General features: G+C 40.3%; 1 protein-coding gene across 2 annotated transcripts; it reads right to left on the bottom strand.

Annotated features, from left to right (window-relative positions):
* Window positions 1-1,939: 1,939 nt before the first annotated feature.
* USP14 (ubiquitin specific peptidase 14) lies at window positions 1,940-22,318 on the bottom strand. 2 transcript variants are annotated; one of them, XM_056330051.1, is made up of 17 exons: window positions 22,085-22,318; window positions 20,441-20,572; window positions 19,444-19,589; window positions 18,772-18,804; window positions 16,765-16,869; window positions 15,005-15,108; window positions 12,844-12,902; window positions 10,853-10,983; window positions 10,475-10,555; window positions 9,659-9,738; window positions 8,026-8,140; window positions 6,635-6,700; window positions 6,225-6,317; window positions 5,142-5,270; window positions 4,034-4,094; window positions 2,797-2,904; window positions 1,940-2,669 (listed from the first exon to the last, which is right to left on the bottom strand). In XM_056330051.1, the coding sequence occupies exons 3-17, from the start codon at window positions 19,525-19,527 to the stop codon at window positions 2,518-2,520; spliced, it is 1,401 nt and encodes a 466-aa protein (XP_056186026.1). In that variant the 5' UTR covers window positions 19,528-19,589; window positions 20,441-20,572; window positions 22,085-22,318; the 3' UTR covers window positions 1,940-2,517. The 2 variants fall into 2 exon arrangements, with proteins under 2 accessions (XP_056186026.1, XP_056186025.1); XM_056330050.1 differs by lacking the exon at window positions 20,441-20,572.
* Window positions 22,319-22,358: the final 40 nt, after the last annotated feature.

Here is a 22,358-nt window from a genome sequence, read left to right as displayed (position 1 = left end):
GTGGTAGCTGGCTACAACTTGTTCTGTGGCTATTTCCTGCATCATGCCGAGCATTTGGAAAACTGTGGATCGGAGAACTTCCTCTCCGCAGAGTACTGCTTCAGTTGGTCATTAAATCGTACCTGTGAATTTCCAGGGTGTTTAGCTACCAGCTCGGAGAGGAGTTCCTGCCTGCAGAGCTGCTGCTGAGAGCTCTGTGCCTGGTACGCCACTTGGATTGAACGGTATTAAGAATTCGATGATGTGGCACTTCAGTGAAAGCTGGTATGGGACACGTGTTGGAAATACAGTACAGCCTGCCTCTTACCTCCGGCTGCAGGTACGATGGGTAGAAGGTATGAAATGTTAACGATTTCAGATGATGAAGGGACTGGAGCGTATTGTGATCTGAGATGTGTGGGGATGACTAACAGCTGAATGCGGCCTGCCTGCCGCCTTGATGCTGGGAGAGCTGGGGATGACAGCCACATGGAAGGTGACTGAAGGAAGCTACGTCCAGTGAGTTGTAGTCGTGATAGTTCAGTCATGAACCAGAATCTCCGGACTCATGGTCAAGGCAATAGACTTGGGCATGAGCTGTCCCCCTGATTTACCTTTGATCCAGCAGCAGCGCAGTCCTGTGTCGTTTTGTGCATGGAGGAACGCAGATTTTTTTTCTGCATCATTGACAAGTATGACCTCGTCAAAACGTGACAGCACGGCTCTGGCCTCAGACAGGCTTGAAAGTAGACCCACCTGGGGCAAGACCCTGACTGTGAGGATCCCGACCACTGATTCAAGCCCCCAGCCCTAAGATGCAACTAAAGGGTTTGACAGACCTAGAAAGAAAAGGAGATGGTGTTTTCAGTGTCCCAGCTATTAGTAATTAAGTGTATCTTGTCCCAGTGAGATGACTTGTACGGTTGTCACACGTAAGTGTACATGTCTCAAAATTAGGAAAATGCAAGAGCAGCAGAAAAATGGGACAGTACACTGTTTGGGAAGGAAAAAGTTAACCTTTTCTTGTAACTATGGGGCTGTAACCAGTAATAGAAGATCAGTTTTTTCATAGGTGTAGGGTCACGCAATTGTTCAGAGCAAGCAGCTCTTTTCAGCTGCTGCCAGGCGCTTTAAGAGAGGAAGCACTGATCGTAGGACCACAGCTGGGAGGAGGCAGTTCCACAGAACAGCCAGCCGGCACAGGCACCATCTCTCCTTCCTCCTTAACAGGGGACAGAGCAAGCTTTTAAAAACAGAGGAGCCTGTACTATTTCTGTGGGGTACAGAGGAAGAGAGCTGGTACTGCACTGGGGCTTCCTTCAGGGGTGGAGCCTGCCTTTAAGCATCATGCAACGTTTTAAAAATACATCCTTAGGCCTTTGCCGTGCTCCCAGGGGAAGCTGTGCAGAAAGGCAGCAGCGCCGTACCTGCCAACACAAGCTGTAAGGCAGAAAAAACTAGCCGGTAGGGTCACAGCTGAAGCCAGTGTCCCCAGCGGAGGGCAAAAGAGGAGTCCCTTCTCAGCAAGTGAGGCACAGTCAAACTCACCGTGTGGTCCCTGTTAATGGAGACACGACTGAAGGCATTTCACATGAATATGGACTAGCTCTCCCAGAAGGGACTGGGCCACACTAAAAATCAGATCCCCCACACAGAAGGTTGAGTCCTGTTGATGGCTTAGTGCTTTTCTGGCTGTAACCAACACTGAAATACTTTTTTACTGCAGCCTCCCACTAGCATACAGCTGCTGTATTCCTGTGGGGAAGGAACAGAAGTTACTGTAAGTAAGCAATACCCAGTTTTGCAGCCACCGTACTAGTCTTGTCTACTGAGTAAAGAGTAACAGGACAGGAGATAAGTCCCTACAGCTTAAAAAAAAAAAAAAAAAGGCTTTATTACATGACTGCTTCAAGACATTCATCAGTGGTGGCCCGAGAAGTGAAAACAAACACATACTAGCTACACTACCAAGACATGAACTTTTTTTAATGGAGACACATTGTTGATCACAATTTACTCTGAAGTCATGAGATGCCAGCAACAGAACAGACTGAATCAGCAGGTCAGGCTGGACAAATATTTGATCGTAGCCACAGCTGTTGGCTATGGGCAGCAGCACTGAGTTACACAACAAGGCAACAGTTTCTCTTCTACCTTCCTAACAAAACTGCCAGGTAAGGCAAAGGATGGACAGCTACTGAACTGTGGTATAAACCATGCAAGAGTAACAAATGTGAGAGTAGGTGTGTAATAAATACTTGATGACATTCAAGAGGAAGGGGGGGCAGGGGAGGAAAAGGCTCATTTAAAAAAATTATCTTCTGCAAGACATTAAAGCTATTTTAAGTGTCACCACGGCAGTGGGCAGTTCACTCCAGTAGTGACCAATTGGTATGTGGATCATTTTGAAACAGTATCCCTCTTCACATGAAAAGGTTTGAACAAATTATTTACCCATTTGCTAAAGCTCTGGGGTTAAAGAAGTGATCAGTAATCAACATTTATTTCACACCTAAGCAGAATGACTAAAACTGAAGACTACTGTTCAGCTTCGTCTTCAATTACTTCAATTCTGCGAGGCCCGTAGAGTAGAACATAAGCTATATGCCAGTCTCCACCCCCAGATAATCTCAAAATATCTTCAGGTGTAACAATGCTGACTTTGTCATCATCAAATTTAATCCATTCATCTGCAAGAAAAACAAGAGGATTATCTGTAATTTAGGTACATAAAATCTAAGCACTCTTAACAGCCCCTTTAAAATGGAAGAAGCTGTGAAGGGTGGTTAACAGTGCTATCGTTTTGGGGTTTTTTACCTTGTTTCCTTTTAACCCAAGACACATAATGCCCAGAGGAACTTGATCTGCCTTGATGTGTTAGCACTGCCTGCAGGTCGTAATAGCCGCAATTATTAGAACCAATATCTGAAGGAAGAGGGGGAAAAAGAAGTTACATGAGTACTACATGAACAGTTTTAGTGTTTTTAACAGCACACAGACAAGGACACATTAGCTATTCTGCAGCAGCGTATACACAACTGTAGTTGTGTAAAACCCCATTTACAGCACAGCTGTAAATCACTGTAAACTAAAAGCAGCACCTGTCAGCCAGGACAGCCTCTCAGGAAACTGGGAATGCTGTGCATTCTCATGGCATTAATCTGTATCCTGATGTAACGCAAATACAGTGAGCTTAAAGTATTAAAATCATGATGTATGATCAAGTAAACCTTCTGGGCAGGTTTGGCCAATTACTTCCTTCAAACGCCAGCTGCTGTCTGCACTCAGGGCGAGCCATGAAACTGCAAGAACTGATGTGCTGAGCACAGGCTGCACAGCGACACTGCTGAGAATACGCAAGTACAGCAGATTGACTACTCCACAGTTAGTTCAATTACACCATTCACTTTTTCAATGGAAAAAACAGGCCAATTCCAAACGTACCAAGTAGGGCACTACAGCCCCCAACATGCCTTAACTGCATTTCTCAGCACTCCAGAATATTCAGTTTACACTGTGCTCCTGAGCTAGGCAACACTGCCTCGCGCAGCGCATTGCACACGAGCCTCTGGAAGCACCGCGCAGTAACAGTTTGGGCAAACGCGATCTCCAAAGTAATTTCTGCACAGTGCGCTCAACACAAGGGTGAATGCCTAGGGCGTTCGAGCTCCAGGCCCCCTAGATTCAGGCAACATCAGCACCAGCACAGCAGTTTCAAAAGTCCAGTTCAAGTTTTTGTTTCAATTTCAGCTTTCTACCATCCACTGACAAAGCAGCATACAAAATAACTGCGCATTACATGCATGTATCTTTTGATAAGCATGTTTTTTATGATTCATCAACTTGTCAGGTGGGTGACGATTATGTCTCTGAGCATATCAACAGCATTTTGGTTTGCCTGATCTTTCCATTCTTTAAATTTGTCAGTTTCTGAAGGTTATTTTCAAAGGCATTAAAAATAACCAGGGTTCTCAAAATATTACTACCATCAGGTCCACTTAAACATAAGTAAATGGAAAGTTACTTTAAAATAGATTTACTTCCCTGTACTCACCATCGGGAAAAGAAAATGGTTCGTATTTAACTTCTTTCTGTGCGCCATCACTTTTACTAGACTAAAGAACAGAATATGCTGAATTAATGTGGAATGGTTTTGAAAAAAAGCTTTAGCACAATCATATCAAATCCCAACATTCCATTCACTTAAACTTGTTTTTAAGCCTAAACATTTTTTGTTCAACTTGAAACGTGTTCATTACCGTATTTCTAGGTGGACATCTGAAAGCCTAATCTAAAATAAGACCACATTTTAAGGCAAACATATAACCATTTTGACACTTACTGCCTAGACTGTTTAGCCACCAGATTTACAGGTTTGTTTACAAAAAACGATTCTGAAAATTGAAGACTTTATTCCCTGTTAGGGACTTGCTAGCAGCAAAAGTGGCAACAAGAAAATACTAGAGTCAGACTCCAAGGGCTAATACATTCCGTTTTAAAATAGCACTCTTTCCTTGCTCCACGCTGTTGCAAGCCTTATTCAAACATTTAAATAAAACTGCCAGCAGTTAAGCCATGAAAAGACTAGCAAACTTTAAAAAACAACATGGCTAAAATGCTAGTGTTATAGCTTGTTTACTTTTTGACTTCATTAAAGAAAGGGAAGTCAGTTTTAGAATATGTAGACCAACTTCCTAGAGTACAGACTTTGAGCTCACTAGTACATATATTCTGAATTTTATCAGTCAGACACATAGTAGTCCCTTGTACAACCCTTTTCAGTTGGTTAGCAGGAAACAGCTACCTAGACCCCACACTGCCAGCAAGCGGCAACGTTTGAAGAGAGTAATTTTGTGTAATTCACAGAAAACCTTTAGGCATACCACTGGCAAGCAGAAGCATTACATTTTAATATATTTTGAAATCAAAATGTAAGCAACATGTTTGTCTACAGCATTTAACATTTCTCATCAAGCAGTCATATTAAAGAAAATTATTGTATTTTCATGAAAATACACACAAAGATCTAAAGCTCAATATCAAGGAGTCTGAATGCTAAATAAGAAAAAAAAATATTTAAAGATGTCAAGTTTTATCTAGTTGTTATTATTAGTACCCCAATTTCAGATGTATGACTTCTTTAATCAAAATGTCACACTTACATTCTTTGGCTGTTGATTTACTTTTTTGTCTTCTATGTCTTTGAATTTTGACCGGTAAGAAACCATTTTTTCCTGAAGGTCTGGTGTACACAGCTCATACACATCCAACATAAGAGGGAATTTAACATCCTAGGAAGTAAAAAGTATAAAGAGTATTAGCATAATTTGGTACTCCACATTAAAGCATTCTCCCATGGGAAGACAACACTTAAGTCCAATTAAATGCAACTCTTCTCACATTTATGACAACCTGATCTACTGAAATGTTGCCAACAGTACTTACCTAATGGGCTACAATACTTTCACAGAAGAAAATCTGATTCAGTATAAACAAACCATCATAAATTACTATGTTCAATGTAAATATTTAGATTCTTTGTTAATAGCTGTCATACTTTTATACTACAGAAATACCTCTGCAGGCCTATGAAAAAAAAAATGCATGTAGAACGACTGTACACTTGCAAAAATGTCAATTTTGTTATCCAAACAATCTTTTAAAATTGTTTACATGCACCTTCAATTTTTATTCCCTTGCTTCTCTTGTAAGGAACAGGTACCATCTATCCAGATGCTCCTTGGGCAGCCTGCGAGGTCTATCAGCCAAGGCCAACAGAAAGCAAAACTGGAACACGTGGCTGTTCACAACTGGCTCTTGCCATTTGTTAATCAGGAAGCCAGACAATTAAAGTAACTAATACAGTTATACAGAAGGTCTGTTAGCATAAACATTTCTCATCAACTTTGTAACGCTGTCCAGTGACTAAAAGCATAGTCCTCTCCTTAAACATTCTCCTCTGAACCACTGGTAAAGAGACAAAAAACCATCCTAACACTATGGGAGCAAACTCACTTCTGTCCCTTATCTTCTCCCCCAGGCTATTTTCATAATATAGTTTGCCACACATAGGGAACAAAGCTACATTGTACTTAAGCAAAGAAACTGCCCTGTTAATATTTGTAAATGCAATGTTAAGGCAATTTAGTAAATAACCCTCAAGTATTAGTGTCTACCTATTAAAAAAAAAAAAAATCATTGAAAAGCATAAAGAGGAATTTAACCTCAATATGCAGAAAACTTACCTTAAGAACTTTGGCATTCACAGATTCTTTCTCTTTATAAAAAAATCTAACCATTTGAATAGTCAGGTATGCTGGCAGGCGACTAATTTTAGACTACAAGAAAAATTAGAAAAAACTATTACTTTAGATATTCACAGATCTTTTACACTTTAAACACTGCTCATCCTAAACTACAAGCTATTCTGGGAACATATTTGTACACAAACACATAGGAATATAACAAGACCTCCTATTCTGAAGCTCTCTATAGTAGTATAGTCAAAGTAGTAATTTTCAACTGGTCTTAAATTTCTTGTAGCAGATATTCAGATGCTTTAGAAACATAAATCACATGCTGTACAGCAATAAGTTTGTGTTTTGGGACAGAAAATTAGAAGAATCATAAAAAGAGCCACAAAAGTACCACTCACAGATTTGATATAGAGTGCATTTCTCTGCAGTGTTGGAGACTGTTTGGTGATTTCCTCTTGAAGACGCTGTTAAAAAAACATTAAAGGTAATATCACATACATTCACGATAAAACACAACTTAAAAAAAAGCACCGCACAAATAAACAAACCGTAAACTAAATCGCATTCTGGCAATCTCTTCTGTTGCTATCAGTCATTACAACACACAATTTTGAAATTCCTTGGCAGAAAGACCATGCCCATTCATTTGTTCAGCTCTAGGCTCATTCCTGAGCCCTGACAACACTTAAAAGTTTCACTCTGCAGAAAATTTTATTCTACAGGAGTAGAATCTGCAACTGGATGGGTTATGAATCGTATCTGAAATTGATTACAAATGTGTCATGTCATGCTTAGAACATAACTAATGAAAAAGTCAAGTTCCTTGTGACAAAAATATTTGCATGTTTCTCAACTCTGTCTAAAGCAGACAGAGCTGCATGTAAGGAGACAGGTGAAGATACTCCCAGGGACCCTTCCAAATTCAGGGAAAGACTGGCCTGGTTGTTACTGTTGTGACCGTCTTGCTACAGGCAACCCAGCGTAAGAACTCTAGACCTTTTCTGGCCTGAAAGTGAGGGGTTTTTTTTTCATAATCTGTTTTATTTGTGAGCATAACTATTTTATCTTACTTTTCAGTCTAAATTCTGTCAAAAAGAAAAAGCAGATAACAAAGATTATCTGAGAACCATGCAACTTGGTCCAGTCCTGTACAAACCAGATCACTTCTTCCATCCCTGCTCTTGTGCAAATACTGTGCAAAAGCAGTTACTACAAAGGTTGTGTAGTAGCTCCTCTCCTTGCTCCTTCAGATTCTCAAAAAAATCCCTGAAAACTTAGAAACATATACATAAAAAGCACAGACTATTTTAAGAATTTCTACTTAAATGAACAGTTTAAAGATGATGTTGTGTCATGGAAAACATAATCCCCTCCAAAATCTGCGAAATTAAGTTTAATTGTTCCATCATCTGATTTTTTTTTCTTAGCAACCAAAACGCCACCCTATTTTAAAATTGACTTTTGGACTTTTTGGAAACTATTTACAGCATGCTTGAATTGTGATACTGTTCAGTCTGAAGTGAAAGCCAGCTGAACAAACAAGTAGCAAGTTGGCTTGCAGTTGCTTACCTGCATGGGGAAGACCATGTCAAGGGTCAAGAAAGTGCCCTGTTGAAGTCTGCTTTACATTAACAGGCAATTAATTTCCCCTGCTACCTCCCCATTCAACATCAAAACCAAAACATCTTGCAACTTTGTAAAGCTGGGCCAGCAGATGTCAATTCCAAGTCATAGATTAAAAACACAGGTCATGCAGAATTTCAATTAAATAAAAGTTATAATGGCTTACCAATTTCAGTCCTGTAAACAGGTATTTCACTTCTTGATTGATAAAGCAGCTAAGCTGAAGCAGATTCTCCTTTCCTTTAGTTACTTCCTCTTCTTCAGCTTCTGTACATTTCATGCTTCACAAAATTAAGGAAAACCATCACGCACCAAGAGCTGAACTACAGCTCTAGTGAAAACAACATGCTGAACAGCACTGTACTTCAAGATACTCTTGTGCTTGTACATCAATAATACTTTTACTCCTTGTAGTATAAAAACCAGAAGACTTGAAAAAGTCCTTCCTTCTAATCAATCTGTTCCTTTGTGTCTAATGACAAGTAGCAGCAGAGGCAGACAGCATACCAAAAAAGGTAAAGTTTTTAATCACCATTTCAGCTTGCGAGGCCTGCTTTATTCTTCCTTCTCCCCATTAACCACCCAGCCCCCAGGCCACAGATCATACCGTCTGCCAATAGCAAGTTATTAAGCCCTCCTGCAACATTATGCTCCATTGCTGTTTACAATAAAGTTTTTCTATTCCTGCTGCTGGCCAGATTTCCCATTTCTTTCAACATGCACAGCCTCCTTTCCAAGCCTTGTATGTCCTCTCCACTGAAAAGAAGTCCATTTATTCATTATTTTCTACACATTCTTCTAATCATTCTGTCCAACCTCTTCTTTTTCATACTTCTTCCCCAATCCTTTTCTCTCACCCACTTCCTTCTAGATATTTTTCCGTGCTCTGAATGCATTTATTCTACAAAAGCTGCCATAATGCATTTGAAGCCTCTGAAGGCTTGCAACACAACTGTTCTACCAAGTCTCCTCCTCCTGCCATTGGCCTATGCATCATTCCTCTTAGCTATGCATTCTGCTCCTCCCAACTATTTCAGGGACAACAAACACCATACTACGAGGAGAGAGATGCACGATTCTTACCTTAAAAAAAGCCTTTATGCTTTATTACTACCAAGCTATGAGATAAAGTACCTTATCTAAGGGAATGTTTCCTTGTTTATGACAAGCAAAACACACAGTATAATTCTTTCTGAAAGTGGTGGTTAGTTACACGATGGCCAGGATTTTGTAGTGGGGAAGTGGGAAAAGAGTAATACTTGGCATGTGTGCCCCATGTGGTCATAGGCTTTTTGTTCTTGCTATATAAAAAGCTACTAGAAAGTTGTCAGCTGCATTAGTATCTTACTCATCTAACAGCATGCATCTATTTTATTTCCTAAGAAATCAATCAAGCCATCTTTTGTGCATGTTTAGTATGCCAAGTGTATCAGCAACATTCTCTTACAAGCCAAACAAAGGCTATTTAGGACAATAATTACTTTTATTTGAATAAACCATGTCACCACCCTTGAAGTGGACAACTGGTAATCTCTGGGGAGAAAATCTGGTATTTAAATTCAGTGGGGTTTTTCTGTAAATTTCCACTACCAATTCTTCCTCCGCACATCATCCTCTCTCTCAAAGTATATCCAATCCTAACTTTGTGTGTACTCCTGCAACACTTCATTCCCTCTCCTCCCCACCACACCTTTATTTTGCATACTGTTCTCAACAATGCTTTTCACCCTCCCTGCACTCAACTGCTGAAGTGTGAAATTATCATCATTCTTTATGTCTTGCCTTAGTCTTTAGGATACGCTGTTTCAAATTCAATGCTGAAGAATTGGTCAATTAAACTCTTCTTTTTAGAAGATGCTGCTGTAGCTCCAGAGTCTGTCTGTAAAACAAATTATCTTACGATGTAACTTTAAATAGCATGTACAGAGAGTCTTCTTTACAGACAAAATAACCCCATTTATTTAAATTCTTTAAAGCCTATTCCTTCACCCTTCTATAGGTGCATCTTCTCCTACTTAGTCAACTGACGTAGCATAAAAATTTCAAAACAAATGCATTTATAGTACTGTTAAAGACACTTCTATATTAACAAGCAAGATTTCAATCAAAGTCACACCTGCCTGCCCCTCAACTTAAATCTGTCTGGAGTAGTCTTATCAGATTTTTGCCACTGTCAAGACTCTCCAAAAAAACAGTTTTCAAAGAAGAAAGTTGAACTAACTTCAGTTTCTTACCAGGTTGACTAGGCTAGCTGTCTGTTTGAAATAGCATTTGTGTAAGTCAAGAATGCTGTAGCACACTTTTTTCAGAAAAGAAGTTCTTATGTGCTAAATTCACCGGTTATTAGGGCCAGCTACAGCATACTCACAATCACCACCACCCTGGTCCAATACATACCTTACAAAGCGCAAAGGGGAAGTATTCCTATAGTACACCCCATAGCATAGCTGACATGATATAGGTAGCATTATGCTGATCAGGCACATCAGAAAACAATTTCATTTACTGGACTATAGATACATGTCAAAACTCAGAAAGCAGATAATCCTTAGCAAAAAATAGTGAATCACAAGTACAATATTGTAAGTCCAACTCTGGTTGAAGACTACAATTACCTCCATCACTGTATCACTTTCTATGCCTTCCAGCTTCTGCTGCAGGACCCTCATCATCTGCACCCAGCACTCATTGGCATCCTAGGAAGGGAACAGAACATGAAATCTAACTGGTAGTGTTATGACTTTGTAATATAAACCCCACCCATCTTTACACTACAAAACCAAATGTAAGGATTCCTTCACTAAGAAATTCTCCTATTCCGCCATACATTTTCAGAGCTGGTATTACATTCAACTTTTCTACACGACACAAAAACAAACACTTTACTGGGATAAATTATTTTCACAGGAGAAGGAAAGTCTTAAAATATTCTTGTTCTCAATTTCCAACACACTACAGAATTTTCAAACAGTAAGCTAATAATCGGTCTTTACCTGTTGAAGATACTGGCCTTGGTCACCCTTCTCTGCAAACTGTGGGAAGGCCATATGTAAAAACTGCAGGAGAATGATAGGTGGGATACTGGAGGAAGTTTTATCCATGGAATCAAACAAGTCTCTAAGAGCTTGAAGAAAAAGTGAATGCTTTCAGAAGTGAAAAAACAATTCAAACCTGGTAGGAAGTTTAAAAAGAATACTAAAACAGCAGCAACATTTAAAGACTGATCATTTAACAGCGTCCAATTTAATCTTTCTGATTTTCCAGGTGGCATAACAGGTGCACCTAAGATCTCATTTGTGAGCATGACTTTACATGTGTAAAGATGACAGTCCTGAGAGTTTGGTACAGTGCCTTGTCTTTCCTGGCTGCTAACCAAAAAAACACAACATTTTTGAGCAGTTTAGCAACAGTGTTTTCACAGAGGACTACACCTAGCAAAACCACAATGTATTCACTATCTATTCTCTATAGCAGCTTAAGTTTCACCAAATACAGGCAAAAACACTTTCATTTTTCCCCAACTAAGATATCTAGAAAATACTCTTGCTTAATTTCAAACCCAAGAAAACAAGTATGTGTATGCATATGTGTAGACAGTTCATAACTACGTGAAATTCAAGGAATGCTACTGATTGCATGACAATACACATGGCTTTCTTTTTTGCTCCAGACACACTACTATGTATGTCTTATCTACCCAGGCTACAGCATTTTAAATCCACAAATCACTTCAGACACCTGTTAATCCTCACGACAACCCTGTGAGGTAGGCAAGAGTCTGCATGGCCACTAATTTACAAGCAGAGAGACTACTGAATGATACTCTTGAGTAAGTGAATATAGGCAAGATTACAAGGAACCACGGTCAATTGCTTCCTCTCTTAAAGAAATATCTTCACTGACTTTGGTAAGAGGGACAACTGATATGACACAGCAATTTAAAAAAAAAAATGCCGTAAGTGTCATGCAGGAGTTCTTGACCGGCTCAGCACCAAAGAATTAACCATGAATTACTCAAACTACTAAGATTCCTAAAAAGCGGAGCTGTCACCTTACAAAGAAAATAAGGGTCACAAAGTAAGGGCAGTGGAAAGGGGAGGGGCAGGCATGGTTGTATAGAGTAACCACAGAACTTACCACCCCAAAACTCGATCAGCAGGCATACCCACAAACTGGACCTTTCCTTCCTTATATTGTTTTGTTTTTCCTTAAATGGACTGGTAGAAATCCCAGTGTCCTGGCCCAGCATCTTAGTGGGGCAATGAAATAGAGTAAAAAAAGAAAAAGTGGACAAGTAGTACCCTTGTTCAAGTGTAAGGGGTCTAACTAGAATTCTAGTTAGAACTTGGGAGATACAGGGCCATCGTGAGCTCCCACATTGTGAGCACCCAGATCACCACAACAAAGAGTAACTTTCCTTTTGAAGATACTACTTTCTATTTCAGTTATGAAATCTGGATCTTTAGGGTAAAGGCTAAGACCACTGATAAAGCATCAGCTACCACCTTAACAATAATGCTCAGCCAATAAATCATATTAAAAAATAGCAACGAAATACATATTCTAGGAGCATGGCATTAGCCTACCATTAAGTGAAACAGAACTGTACACTAAAATATTTCTATACAAACTGATCAAATCATCAGATGGATGGAGTCTGCTTTAGGAAGTTCCAATTATTTTATGCCTACCTGTTAAAACAGTTAAGAGATATGAATGATTTCTATCTAAGCCTCAGTCGCACTTGCATATATTCTTTCCTAGCCTGCAGCTACGTAGTATGTAGAGATGTATGCTTTGCAGCCACAGTCAGAATAACCTTTAGAGATATTAACGACAGAGCAAATGAATCCTCCAGTGCTAGCAGATCTGAAATTCCTAAGGCATGCACGCTAAAGAAAAACACGCAGAGCTCTAACCGCAATTTTCATCTGCAGTTAGCAGGAAATCACACACTAGCCTGTGCTCTACTCTAAGCACCAACCTGCAGTAATGTATTGAGCAGAGGCCATTTCTCCTGAAGCTCTTAAGGCACCACCATACCTAAAAGAAAAATAAATTGTATGCAATTAAACACAATCAAGAAGAGCAGTCAGGCTTTTAAATCATAAAGCAGGCAGCAGCTAGATGTATTTCAATGTATCAGAAGAAATCAAATCACCAGAACAGAAGTAACTGAAGATAAGATTTACTCACTCACCTGAAAGTCTCAGCTATTTCGTAAGCACTGCATGGAAGCAAAGGAAAACTGGCATCCTTGAGACAGTAAATAAATGAAGACTGAGAATTTTGGATACATCACTGCTGCTTCCCTAATCCATTTGCCTCAAAGACTCAACGTATTTTGAGAGAAACCGAGAAAAAGTCTGAATAGAAGCTACCCCATTTCCGAAACGTTTGCCACAACTTCTTCAGATAAGTGGAATAAAACACTTTCAGGGATAGACGGCAGACAAAATGCACAGAGATGGGGGGCAGGCTCGCTTCCTCCCTTCACAGCACAAGCGGAACAGTAAGAGGTGAGACATTTTTCCTGGGGAGGTATTTCCTACACTAAAAAAAGTATGGGAGTCCACCCATACTACTAAAACTTACCACTCTTCTTTGAGTGATTTCTTAATTTACCAGCTGCATGAGGAACAGATGGCCTCCTGAAAGCAAAGAAGCCTTCAAGCAAAAGAAGGGTCTCATGCATTCTTTAATCTCAGACTGAATTTTAAAAATTCTGTCCATTGCTAGATGATGAGCAGGAAACTTTCCCCCCTGGCATCCTACAAAACATGGAGTACCCTTGCAGAGATCAATGAAGCAGCTGGTGAGAAATTAAGCTCTAATAGTAAGCTTTCCCATGTGAGTCCTTTCAGCTCTCTCCCACTGCCATATACCCTTCAATGCTGTCGTCAAGCAGGGAAGACCAAATTAAGTCTCCAGGGGAAAACAGAGTAGCTGCCTGTGAATCTGACTTCCCGCAGAGAGCAAGGCCACATCTTGTAATGCAGTCCGCCGGTTTTATGGGGTACGTTTTGACATTTGCTATATTACATTTGTCAATTACTCTGATTCAGTGCAGTAACTCAAGAGTCCTTTACATGGAAATAAACAGACTCTTCCAAAATGACAACACTGAAAAACAAGAAAAAGCTTTAGAACAGAGTTTCTGTACTTTAAATAGTTCTCAGTGCTAATAATTAAGGTTCACCTACTAACAGAATGAAGAAAAATTTGTAAGTACTTAAATAACCAGCATTTACAGTAATCCAGTTGGGTACCAAGGTATCAAGAAAGCAGTATATTTTAAAGGAATTAAGGTAATCCAAAAATGGCAATGCTCTACCTAATCCTGGTTTTCTCATTCTAATTCATATGCAGGACACACTGCCATGTATTCTTTTTTCCTCCGACCTTCATAATTTTTAAGTTTCTTGTAGATTCCTCACCAAAAAAATAGGCCATTTACACATTTCCGTCCAGAACAACAAACAAAACAAACAAAAACCCCAGAAGTTATTCTACAATCAGAATGAATGAAACAAATTACATAAGGGCATGTCTTCTGTTCCCTACACACCCACATGACAGTAACGCCAGCTTACTCCAGTTTGCCGACACAGTAACACCCATGGTCCTGTCTCAGAGCTTCCTGCTGTACCTCCAAGTACCAAATGTCAGTAATGTCTAAATTTCATAGCTGAAAACACACTGTGCAATAAAGCCATTGAAAAAATATTCCTCCAAGGAACAGGACTCCCATATGATTCTTTAATACAGAACAAGACCATACAAACTAACACCAGAAAATAGGGTTGGGAGTTCAGTAGCTTGTTCAAGCGTTTTAAAGAAATCTTGAGAGGAGCTATTTTTTTAGCTGGCAAAACACATTCTCTCCACCAAAAGCCAGTTCCAACATACATAGCTGTCTACATAGTAGATTCCAAAATACATAGTCTGAAGTTCTTTTAAAAGTACAGACTAACACAGCCACTGGATAAGCTTTAATCAATCATTATATTAACCTTGAATAGATTCAAATAATAACAAATTGTTACGATCATCCATAACAGTATTAAGATGACCACTGCACAAAACATCTACTTCATAAGCTAAAGAAAACATTTCAGTCGTGGTATTTTTATACTGAATCCTACCTTTTAAGGGCCTCTTTCACTTCTGGCACTGAGCGGATACACTGAACCGTAGCATTCATGTAGCAAGTGTTGCCAAGGTTTGTCAATCCACATGGTAACTCCATCTACCAAAAAATTTACAAGGGTGCTTGAAGGTCTGAGAGAGATGTGCAACCATTTTTGTATAAATGCTGTAATTTGACATCAACTTCTAAAAAAAGGCATGATCAGAGATGTGTATAAACTGGAATATTCCATCAAACTTTACAAAGTTTTCCAGATCCATTTTCTGATTATATTAATCATTTCACCATTCGGTGCTATTAGAGGACATTCAGGAATGCTTGTTTACTTTAATGAAAATATTCAAGCAGGCAGTCCTTCAGAAAACTCAATTATAATCTCATTCAAGTTTTGACCTTAAAATTCTATTTCCATGAAATTTCCACATGAATACATTTGTACAAAACACTGATGTTTTAATTAAAATCAGTTTTTAGTAAAACCCGGAATGTTATGAAGCTCATAGTTAGAAACAAAAGCATTATTAAACTCCTTTCCAGAAGCCTGCAACAGATCATTAAGTTGATCCTTCTGGACAACTTGTGAATTTCTAAAATTTTGACAAATGCGAAGGCCAGCTAATAATTAAACTAATCAGTTTCACAAACAACTATAAATCACAATAGAATAGCGCGCTTTTTTTCCCCCCAATCCTGCATATTTAAGTAGTTGTCCAGGAAAAGCACATCGTTTAATGAAACTGAAGTAGTACTGCATACCAATACTACTTGATTATTTTAGAAAGAGATAATTAATTTATCTGTGTATTCCATTTTTAATGAATGCATGCAGTAAGGACAATTGAATTTTGATCTATAATAAAATCAGAGAAATGCAATGTGACCAACTTTTTCAAAATGTTATCTGACACCAAATCATCTCCTTGTTTGCCTCTCAGTTATCTCCAAGTCTGTGTATAGGGTTAGCCTCAAAAATACGTAAATATCCCTCACCTGCTGATGCTGTGGAAAGCATTAAATACTCAAGCACAAAACCAGTCCTAAACTACAGATCTGTTTTCACACAGACATGGATAAAACTATTCTCATTCTGCTTGTGCAGCTGACAACAGTCATGCAACTGTTTTAAGTATGACGAAGAGCTCCTAGCTCAAATGACTGATGAGAAAATTAAGTCTTTCAAATAGTAAAAAAGGAAACAAACAGAAAGTTAATGAAAGAAATAAGACTAATTATTCTCTTCCAGACTTTACTCATATAAAGGAAAACATATAATCTATTCCACTAATGTCAAACTTATTTCCATTTTTCAGAAAGTTTACCTAATACTACCAACAAGGACAATCAAAACCCCAAATACACCCCACCCCAAACAAACCCTAGTTTCCCTTCATAGATATGAAGGAGGCAGGAAACAATTTTGCATATCTAAAATGCCCTTATTCAGGCAAAGTTCAGGACACTAATACAGCAAAGGTAATACAACTTTGTCTTTAAAAACATCAGCAATGTTATTTTTAGAAAATTTGCTAAGCTGCCTGCTCGAAGAGAAAACAGCACTAGTTACACGGCATTGAAATTGAATTCCAAACTACTCATCACTGCTACCAGTTGGATCATCAACGTAAATTTGCGTTTCTTTGAGAAGCTATAAATGCTAAACAGACGTTAGAGTTTCAAAATGCACTTTTAAGCAACTCTAAATATTTAAAAACTTGCCATTATTTTACAAGAAACCAAAGTTAGAAATATGCTTACAGCTGAAGCCAACTGCTCCTCTGTCATGTCTTCTACAAAGACGGGCCGAGCAATTGGCTCTTCCGGAAGTGCATCTGCAGAACCCATCATTAACAAGGTCATCCCCTTGAAACACAGTGAAAATAGCAATAAATATTTAAGGGCAGTTATTTCCACTTAAAAAAAGAAAATCATAAAGCTCTTGACATATTTCAGCTATTTCCCCCAAAATAAACACAAGCTTTATCATAGTTTACAGAACTGACACTGCACTGTTGTTTCTTAAGGGTATACTTTAACTTTCTCATTATCTAGAAAGTATTTATTGAGACCAATTCCACTTTAACTTTCTCATTATCTAGAAAGTATTTATTGAGACCAACTATCCATGCTAGATGTTTCCACTGAGCCTGGTGAGCTTGCCAGCAGCTGAGAACACAAGACTCCAATCGGGACTAAATTTAACATTCATGGAATACCCCAAAGTGAAGTGTTCAGAAAAGCTCCCTTCCTGATGGATCACCAGGGATCAAACATCTTCAACATTTCAGTGCAAATATTCCTCTTTCCCTTAAGTCTTAGAAAATACCTTGGAATCAAAGATAACCAAACAGCTATATTCAAATTTGGAAAAAGCTGCAGTGTTTGAGCTTCTCAGTCAACAGAATCTCAAGTTCTCAAATTCAGAATTCTCTGAACAACAAAAACATCCCTCATCTTTAGCCTAGAATCTGGGGAAACACTTCAGACAGCTGTGGATAATGATAAGGACCACAGCTCCGAGTTCGGAATTGCTTTTTTCACTTGAAAAACAAGCAGGAAAGGCAAGTGCCATCCTTTGGTCTGGCAAGTTCTGAGGACATTAAACTAACTGAAAAGGGAGTAATAACCATAATGACCCTGTCAGTTTAGCATGAAGACTAACATTCAAGGGGAGAAAAAAAGCCATCAAGTTACCCTGCTTGCTGTACTAGCATAAGGAAAAGGAGGTTTTGAGCGCATCTACACAATAAGGTCTGTCAAAGGGGAGAAAACGGCTATCTGGGGCCTTGAAAAATACAGTGCTAAGGAAAAGGATGGACAACAGAATGGAAAGAAACTGTTTTGACACTGTAAATAAATCCCTAGAACTAGTACATAACACCATTAAAATCAATAGAGGCAGTTATTAGCATAACAGTATGCAAAAAAAGACAAGAGTATTATGCACCAGGGGTTTTGCTGAATGACTCTGCAACAATAGCTGCAGCTAGACTGCTAATAGATGCTTGCAAACTAATTACAAGGGTAAGAGTAATGCTACCTAATTCAATGTGCTCAGTGAAGAACTGGAGTAAAACCCGTACGAAACAGATATTATGAGAAACCTACAAAAACGTGAATGTCCAAAAAACCCTGAAAATTTCTGTGATTCCCTGTTACAATATTATATAGCTAAGAAACACAAGTACATTCCCTTTTTGTTTTCTTCCTGAACTAGTCAAAGGTATGAACCACCATTACTAATGGCTTTGTTTTTAAACAGCAGCTGTTTAGTACAGGAGAAAAAATTTCAGCAGGTTGATAAAAAAGGAAATAGGGAGAGCTGTAACCTCAGCATGTGAAATGCAACGATTTTCTGTGCTGGGGATGGACAAGCACACTGGACCACTGACAGTGCCCACTTGCAAGCTCTCTCTAAATAACATCGCTTATTCTCATGGTCACAGACAAAACAGGAGGACTCCTGGTATGACCCAGAACTTACTTTCTTGTAAGAAAGAAAAAAAAAAAAACCATGCTCCCAAGTACCTCAGGAAGATGGTGTGATTTCCCTCCTGATACCAAAAAAAAGGTTTTTTACAAATCAATAGTGATAACTTTATAAAAATGCTTAGGTATCACAACTGTAAAATTATTTTTCTTCAAGCTCTGATTTTCAAGAAAAAGCTACCCATTCAAACAGGAACAGCAAGAACTTTAAATCTTTCTTGAAACGCCAAAATAAAAATCAAACTAGTTAAAATTTGGTTATTCCTCAGAACTTACGTTCTTTATTTTTAGGTTCCCCCAGTCATCATCCTGTATTTGAAATTAAATAAAAGACAAGTTAATTATCCTGCAGCAAAAGACAAGCAAGTATTCTCATTAATATTAATCACATATTTCTAAATATACCATTGTGTTTCATGCAAGATTCCACAATATTAACTACTGCCACATCAAATCTCATCTGATTAAAATAAAAAGCAGCCAAGCTGTTTTTTTTCAGTAAAGTTCTTCAGCTGTTGTTCAACACTTCTTAGACGTAAACAGCTTTTTGCAGAAAAGTTGCCTGTATCACATTAACCTAATAATGGCAAAGAAGTGTCAGAGAAACTTTTCTTAAACAAGCTAAAAAGCAAGAAGTTGCATTCAGACTCTGAACATTAAACGAAAAAAACCACCAAGCAGAGCAGCATTTGGTGTAAGCAGTATTTTAGAAGTATGAAGAAGAATTTTAAAACAGCAGTGTACCCCCCAACCATTTAGCAACAAACTTTTGCTGGTATTTTCTAGTAGTTGGCAATGAATCGTACAGAATCATTTCTGAAAAGAGTAGTCAGTTTAATACATACAGTGAAAGATCTTCTGGAGAAACACTTCTAAATATGGTCATTGCTCATTACATTATAATGTAATAAGGTTAGAAATAATATAAAAAACCCCACAGATTTCTACCTTCAGAGTTCCTCCTTTAACCATAACCTTCTGTCTAGCTGGCTGAACTCCAGTCAGTGCGAACAACTGGGCTTTGAAGACCATTGGAGGTTCATCAGTATTAAGCTCCACACCATCAAATTTCTCTTTTCCCCATTTCACATTAACTGCAAACAAAATGTTTTGAAACTAGATTATTTCCTAATACACAAGAATGTAATTACCAAGTTTAACCCAGTATTTTGAATTCCAGAATTTATATGTTGTTTTCAACTCTGAAACTTGCCAATCATCAATCTAAGGAGCACCTTTACTATATCAGAACATATCACTTCCAAAAAGTCTAAAAATGTCCTACAAAACCATTGTAAACAACGTGTATACTGAGAAACTTTGCAAGCAACAGATGTACGTAACAGCATCAGAAATCCTTTAGGCGAGTCTTCACAAAAGCAGTAAGAAAGAAACTCTCACAATCTCTTGGCACTGCTCATTGTAAACAAAACTTTCTGAAGGAAGTTCTGATAGGCAATTCCAGTTCAGTTTTCCATAGCATTTCCGTTCTCCTTCAATGGAAAACAATACCACGTCCTTCAAAAGCAAAGCTACTGTCTGACAGCCATAGATCTGGCTACCAGTGTCGTTCACGCAGAGCTCCATGAGGAGGTAAGCATGCATCAAGACACATCCCATAAAATAGCACACCTCCTGCTTCCTTTCAGTGGAAGGTTTACCTCACAGTGCCATTTGCAATGCCACCACCGCTACCCTCCTCAGTTTTGACAGTGTTCACACGCACAACGTACCTGCGTGCAAATACAGACAGCAGCCTAGCACAGGTTGCAGCTCCAGAAGCCCTGACCCCAGTAAAGGTGCAGGACTGGAAATAGAAGCGAAGAGAACACTTGGTTCACGCAAAGTGTTAACTCTTGACACTGGAAACGGGATCTTCAGCAGAAACAGTAACCAGAATGACACAAAGGGACATTAACCTCACTGTGGTAAAGCCAGTACTAACCAAGAGCAGATAAAAATGCCTGGAATAAACCAACGTTGTATTTCTAAAGAATGGCTACACGTCTTCAGTCACTTCCAATCACTATCATAGGTACTCAAGGCTACTTTAGCAAGCTGCAGTTTTGCTGAAAATCTGCAAAACAGAGCACGTGACAACATCCCCTGTGCACAGTAAGTGGCTGAAACACTATACTTTAAGAAAGCCATATCCTTCCTTCTGCCTGTGCTTTGGTTTTACATAAATATATTATGGGAACTCCAGGGTTTTTTTCAAAATAAAACTCTTCGAGGTCATGATTTAAAAAAAAATGTCCAAGAAGGTTCAGATCTCAGATGTATGCAGTGCTTGTGATGGGTAATAAGGAAGAACAACCAAAACTTAGTTTACATCAACATGCAAAGGGACTCAAATGACTGGCTTTTCAGTATTTCTAGCAGAAATTACCTTCTGATTTGCCCAACCTTCTGATTTTTTTAAAAAAATACATTTATTATTTTGACCTACCAAGCACAGATCTTTTCCTACTTTCTGGGAAGACAACCCACTCAGTCACTGAGCAAGTCAGCCGCAGTCTTTTAAGCTTTGCATTTTTGAACCATCATGCATGCACCACTAAATATCTCGAAGAGTTAGCAATTATTAATCTGTAGCGTCACTGCTTTTGACAACTCAGCACTCAAGAGGAAAGTGAAAGCATGAGTGTTTCAGAGACTGCAACCAGATTTTCACCAGAAGTTTCCAAAATAGAGGAGAAAACTGTTAATTTGAAAACAATGGAAACCAAGAAAAATGAAGGACGTTTACCCCACTGAACAGAAAACACAGCTTATGAATTGTAACAGGACAAGTCCTGTTACACTGCCACCAGGATCCCAGCTTGCCAACCACGATTAAAACAGCAGAGGAACAGGGACACAACCGTGTACCGGGGCTTTCTACAATCTGTTCCTCACATCCTAAAGAGCCGCAAGAGGCCAGACCTGTGAATCGTAAACAAGCTCTAAATGGTCTAGAAGTGTCACGGGAGGCTTTGCTCTTTAGCAGCCATCGCTAAAAACTTTCCTCCCCAGCACAGAGAGCGAGTGGGATGTGATGCAATTTATGAAAATTTTCATATCGCTGGTTTTAGCTGGGAAAAAACGGACTGGGAAGAGGGGAGGCAGATGGCCCTAAACAAATCCGGAGGCAGGGACGCAGAATTGCCGCGCACTTGGCGCGCGCTCCCGGTACAAATCCCAAAATAAAGCGGGACGGGCGACACCGCGGCAGGCCCGCGCGCGATCCGCCGCGCCCCCCGCCGCAGGGCCCCGCCGGAAGGGCCCCCGCCCGCCAGCAGGGCTCGCCCCCCGCCCCCGCCGCGCCCCGCGGCAGGCCGGGCCCGGCCCCCTGCCCCAGCGGCCCCCGCCGCCGTCCGCGGCCGGGCGGGCCAGGCGCGTGCCGTGCGGATCGGCGGGGCCGCCGGAGGAGCCTTCCGCCCGCCCCGCGGGAGGCACCGCCCGCCCGCCGCCGCCAGTGGCGGGAAGGGCCCGGCGGGGGGCGGCGGGGCCGCTGGGAGGGCCCGTCGCTGAGGCGACGGCAGCCGCCGCCGCGGGCGCTGGCCCCCCGCCGCGGGCCAGGCCGGCGCGGGCGCCAGGGCCGGCTCACCTGAGAAGAGCGGCATGGCGGAAGGGACGGGCGGCGCGCCGTGTCCCGGGCGGGCGCGGTGGCGGCGGGGAAGCGTATGGGCGGCGGGGAGCGGCGCTGGCGGGGAGGGAGCGGGCGGGCGATGGCGGCGGTTCCGGCGCGTCCCTCCCTCCCTCGGGGTCTCATTCAAACCGGCCCCTCAGGATGACGCTGCAAGCGGGCCCCGCTCTCCGGAAGCGGGGCGGCCTGCGCGCGCAGCGCCGGAAGGGCGGGGCGGGGTGGGGCGGCCGCGAGG

Source organism: Falco biarmicus, chromosome 3 (genome assembly GCF_023638135.1).
Source record: "Falco biarmicus isolate bFalBia1 chromosome 3, bFalBia1.pri, whole genome shotgun sequence".
In the NCBI taxonomy this organism is placed as follows: Eukaryota; Metazoa; Chordata; class Aves; order Falconiformes; family Falconidae; genus Falco; species Falco biarmicus.
Note: the sequence above shows the minus strand (reverse complement) of the source record. Positions and strands in the feature narration are given on the sequence as shown.

Bases quoted from the DNA above. Each gene is read 5' to 3' on its own strand.
- USP14 (XM_056330050.1), bottom strand. The intron at 18,805-19,443 runs GTAGAAATCTGT...TTTCAAATACAG, and splicing joins TTAAAGGAGGAACTCTGAAG to GATGATGACTGGGGGAACCT. The intron at 10,556-10,852 runs GTAAAGACCGAT...TTCCCTTCCTAG, and splicing joins AAGGCCAGTATCTTCAACAG to GATGCCAATGAGTGCTGGGT.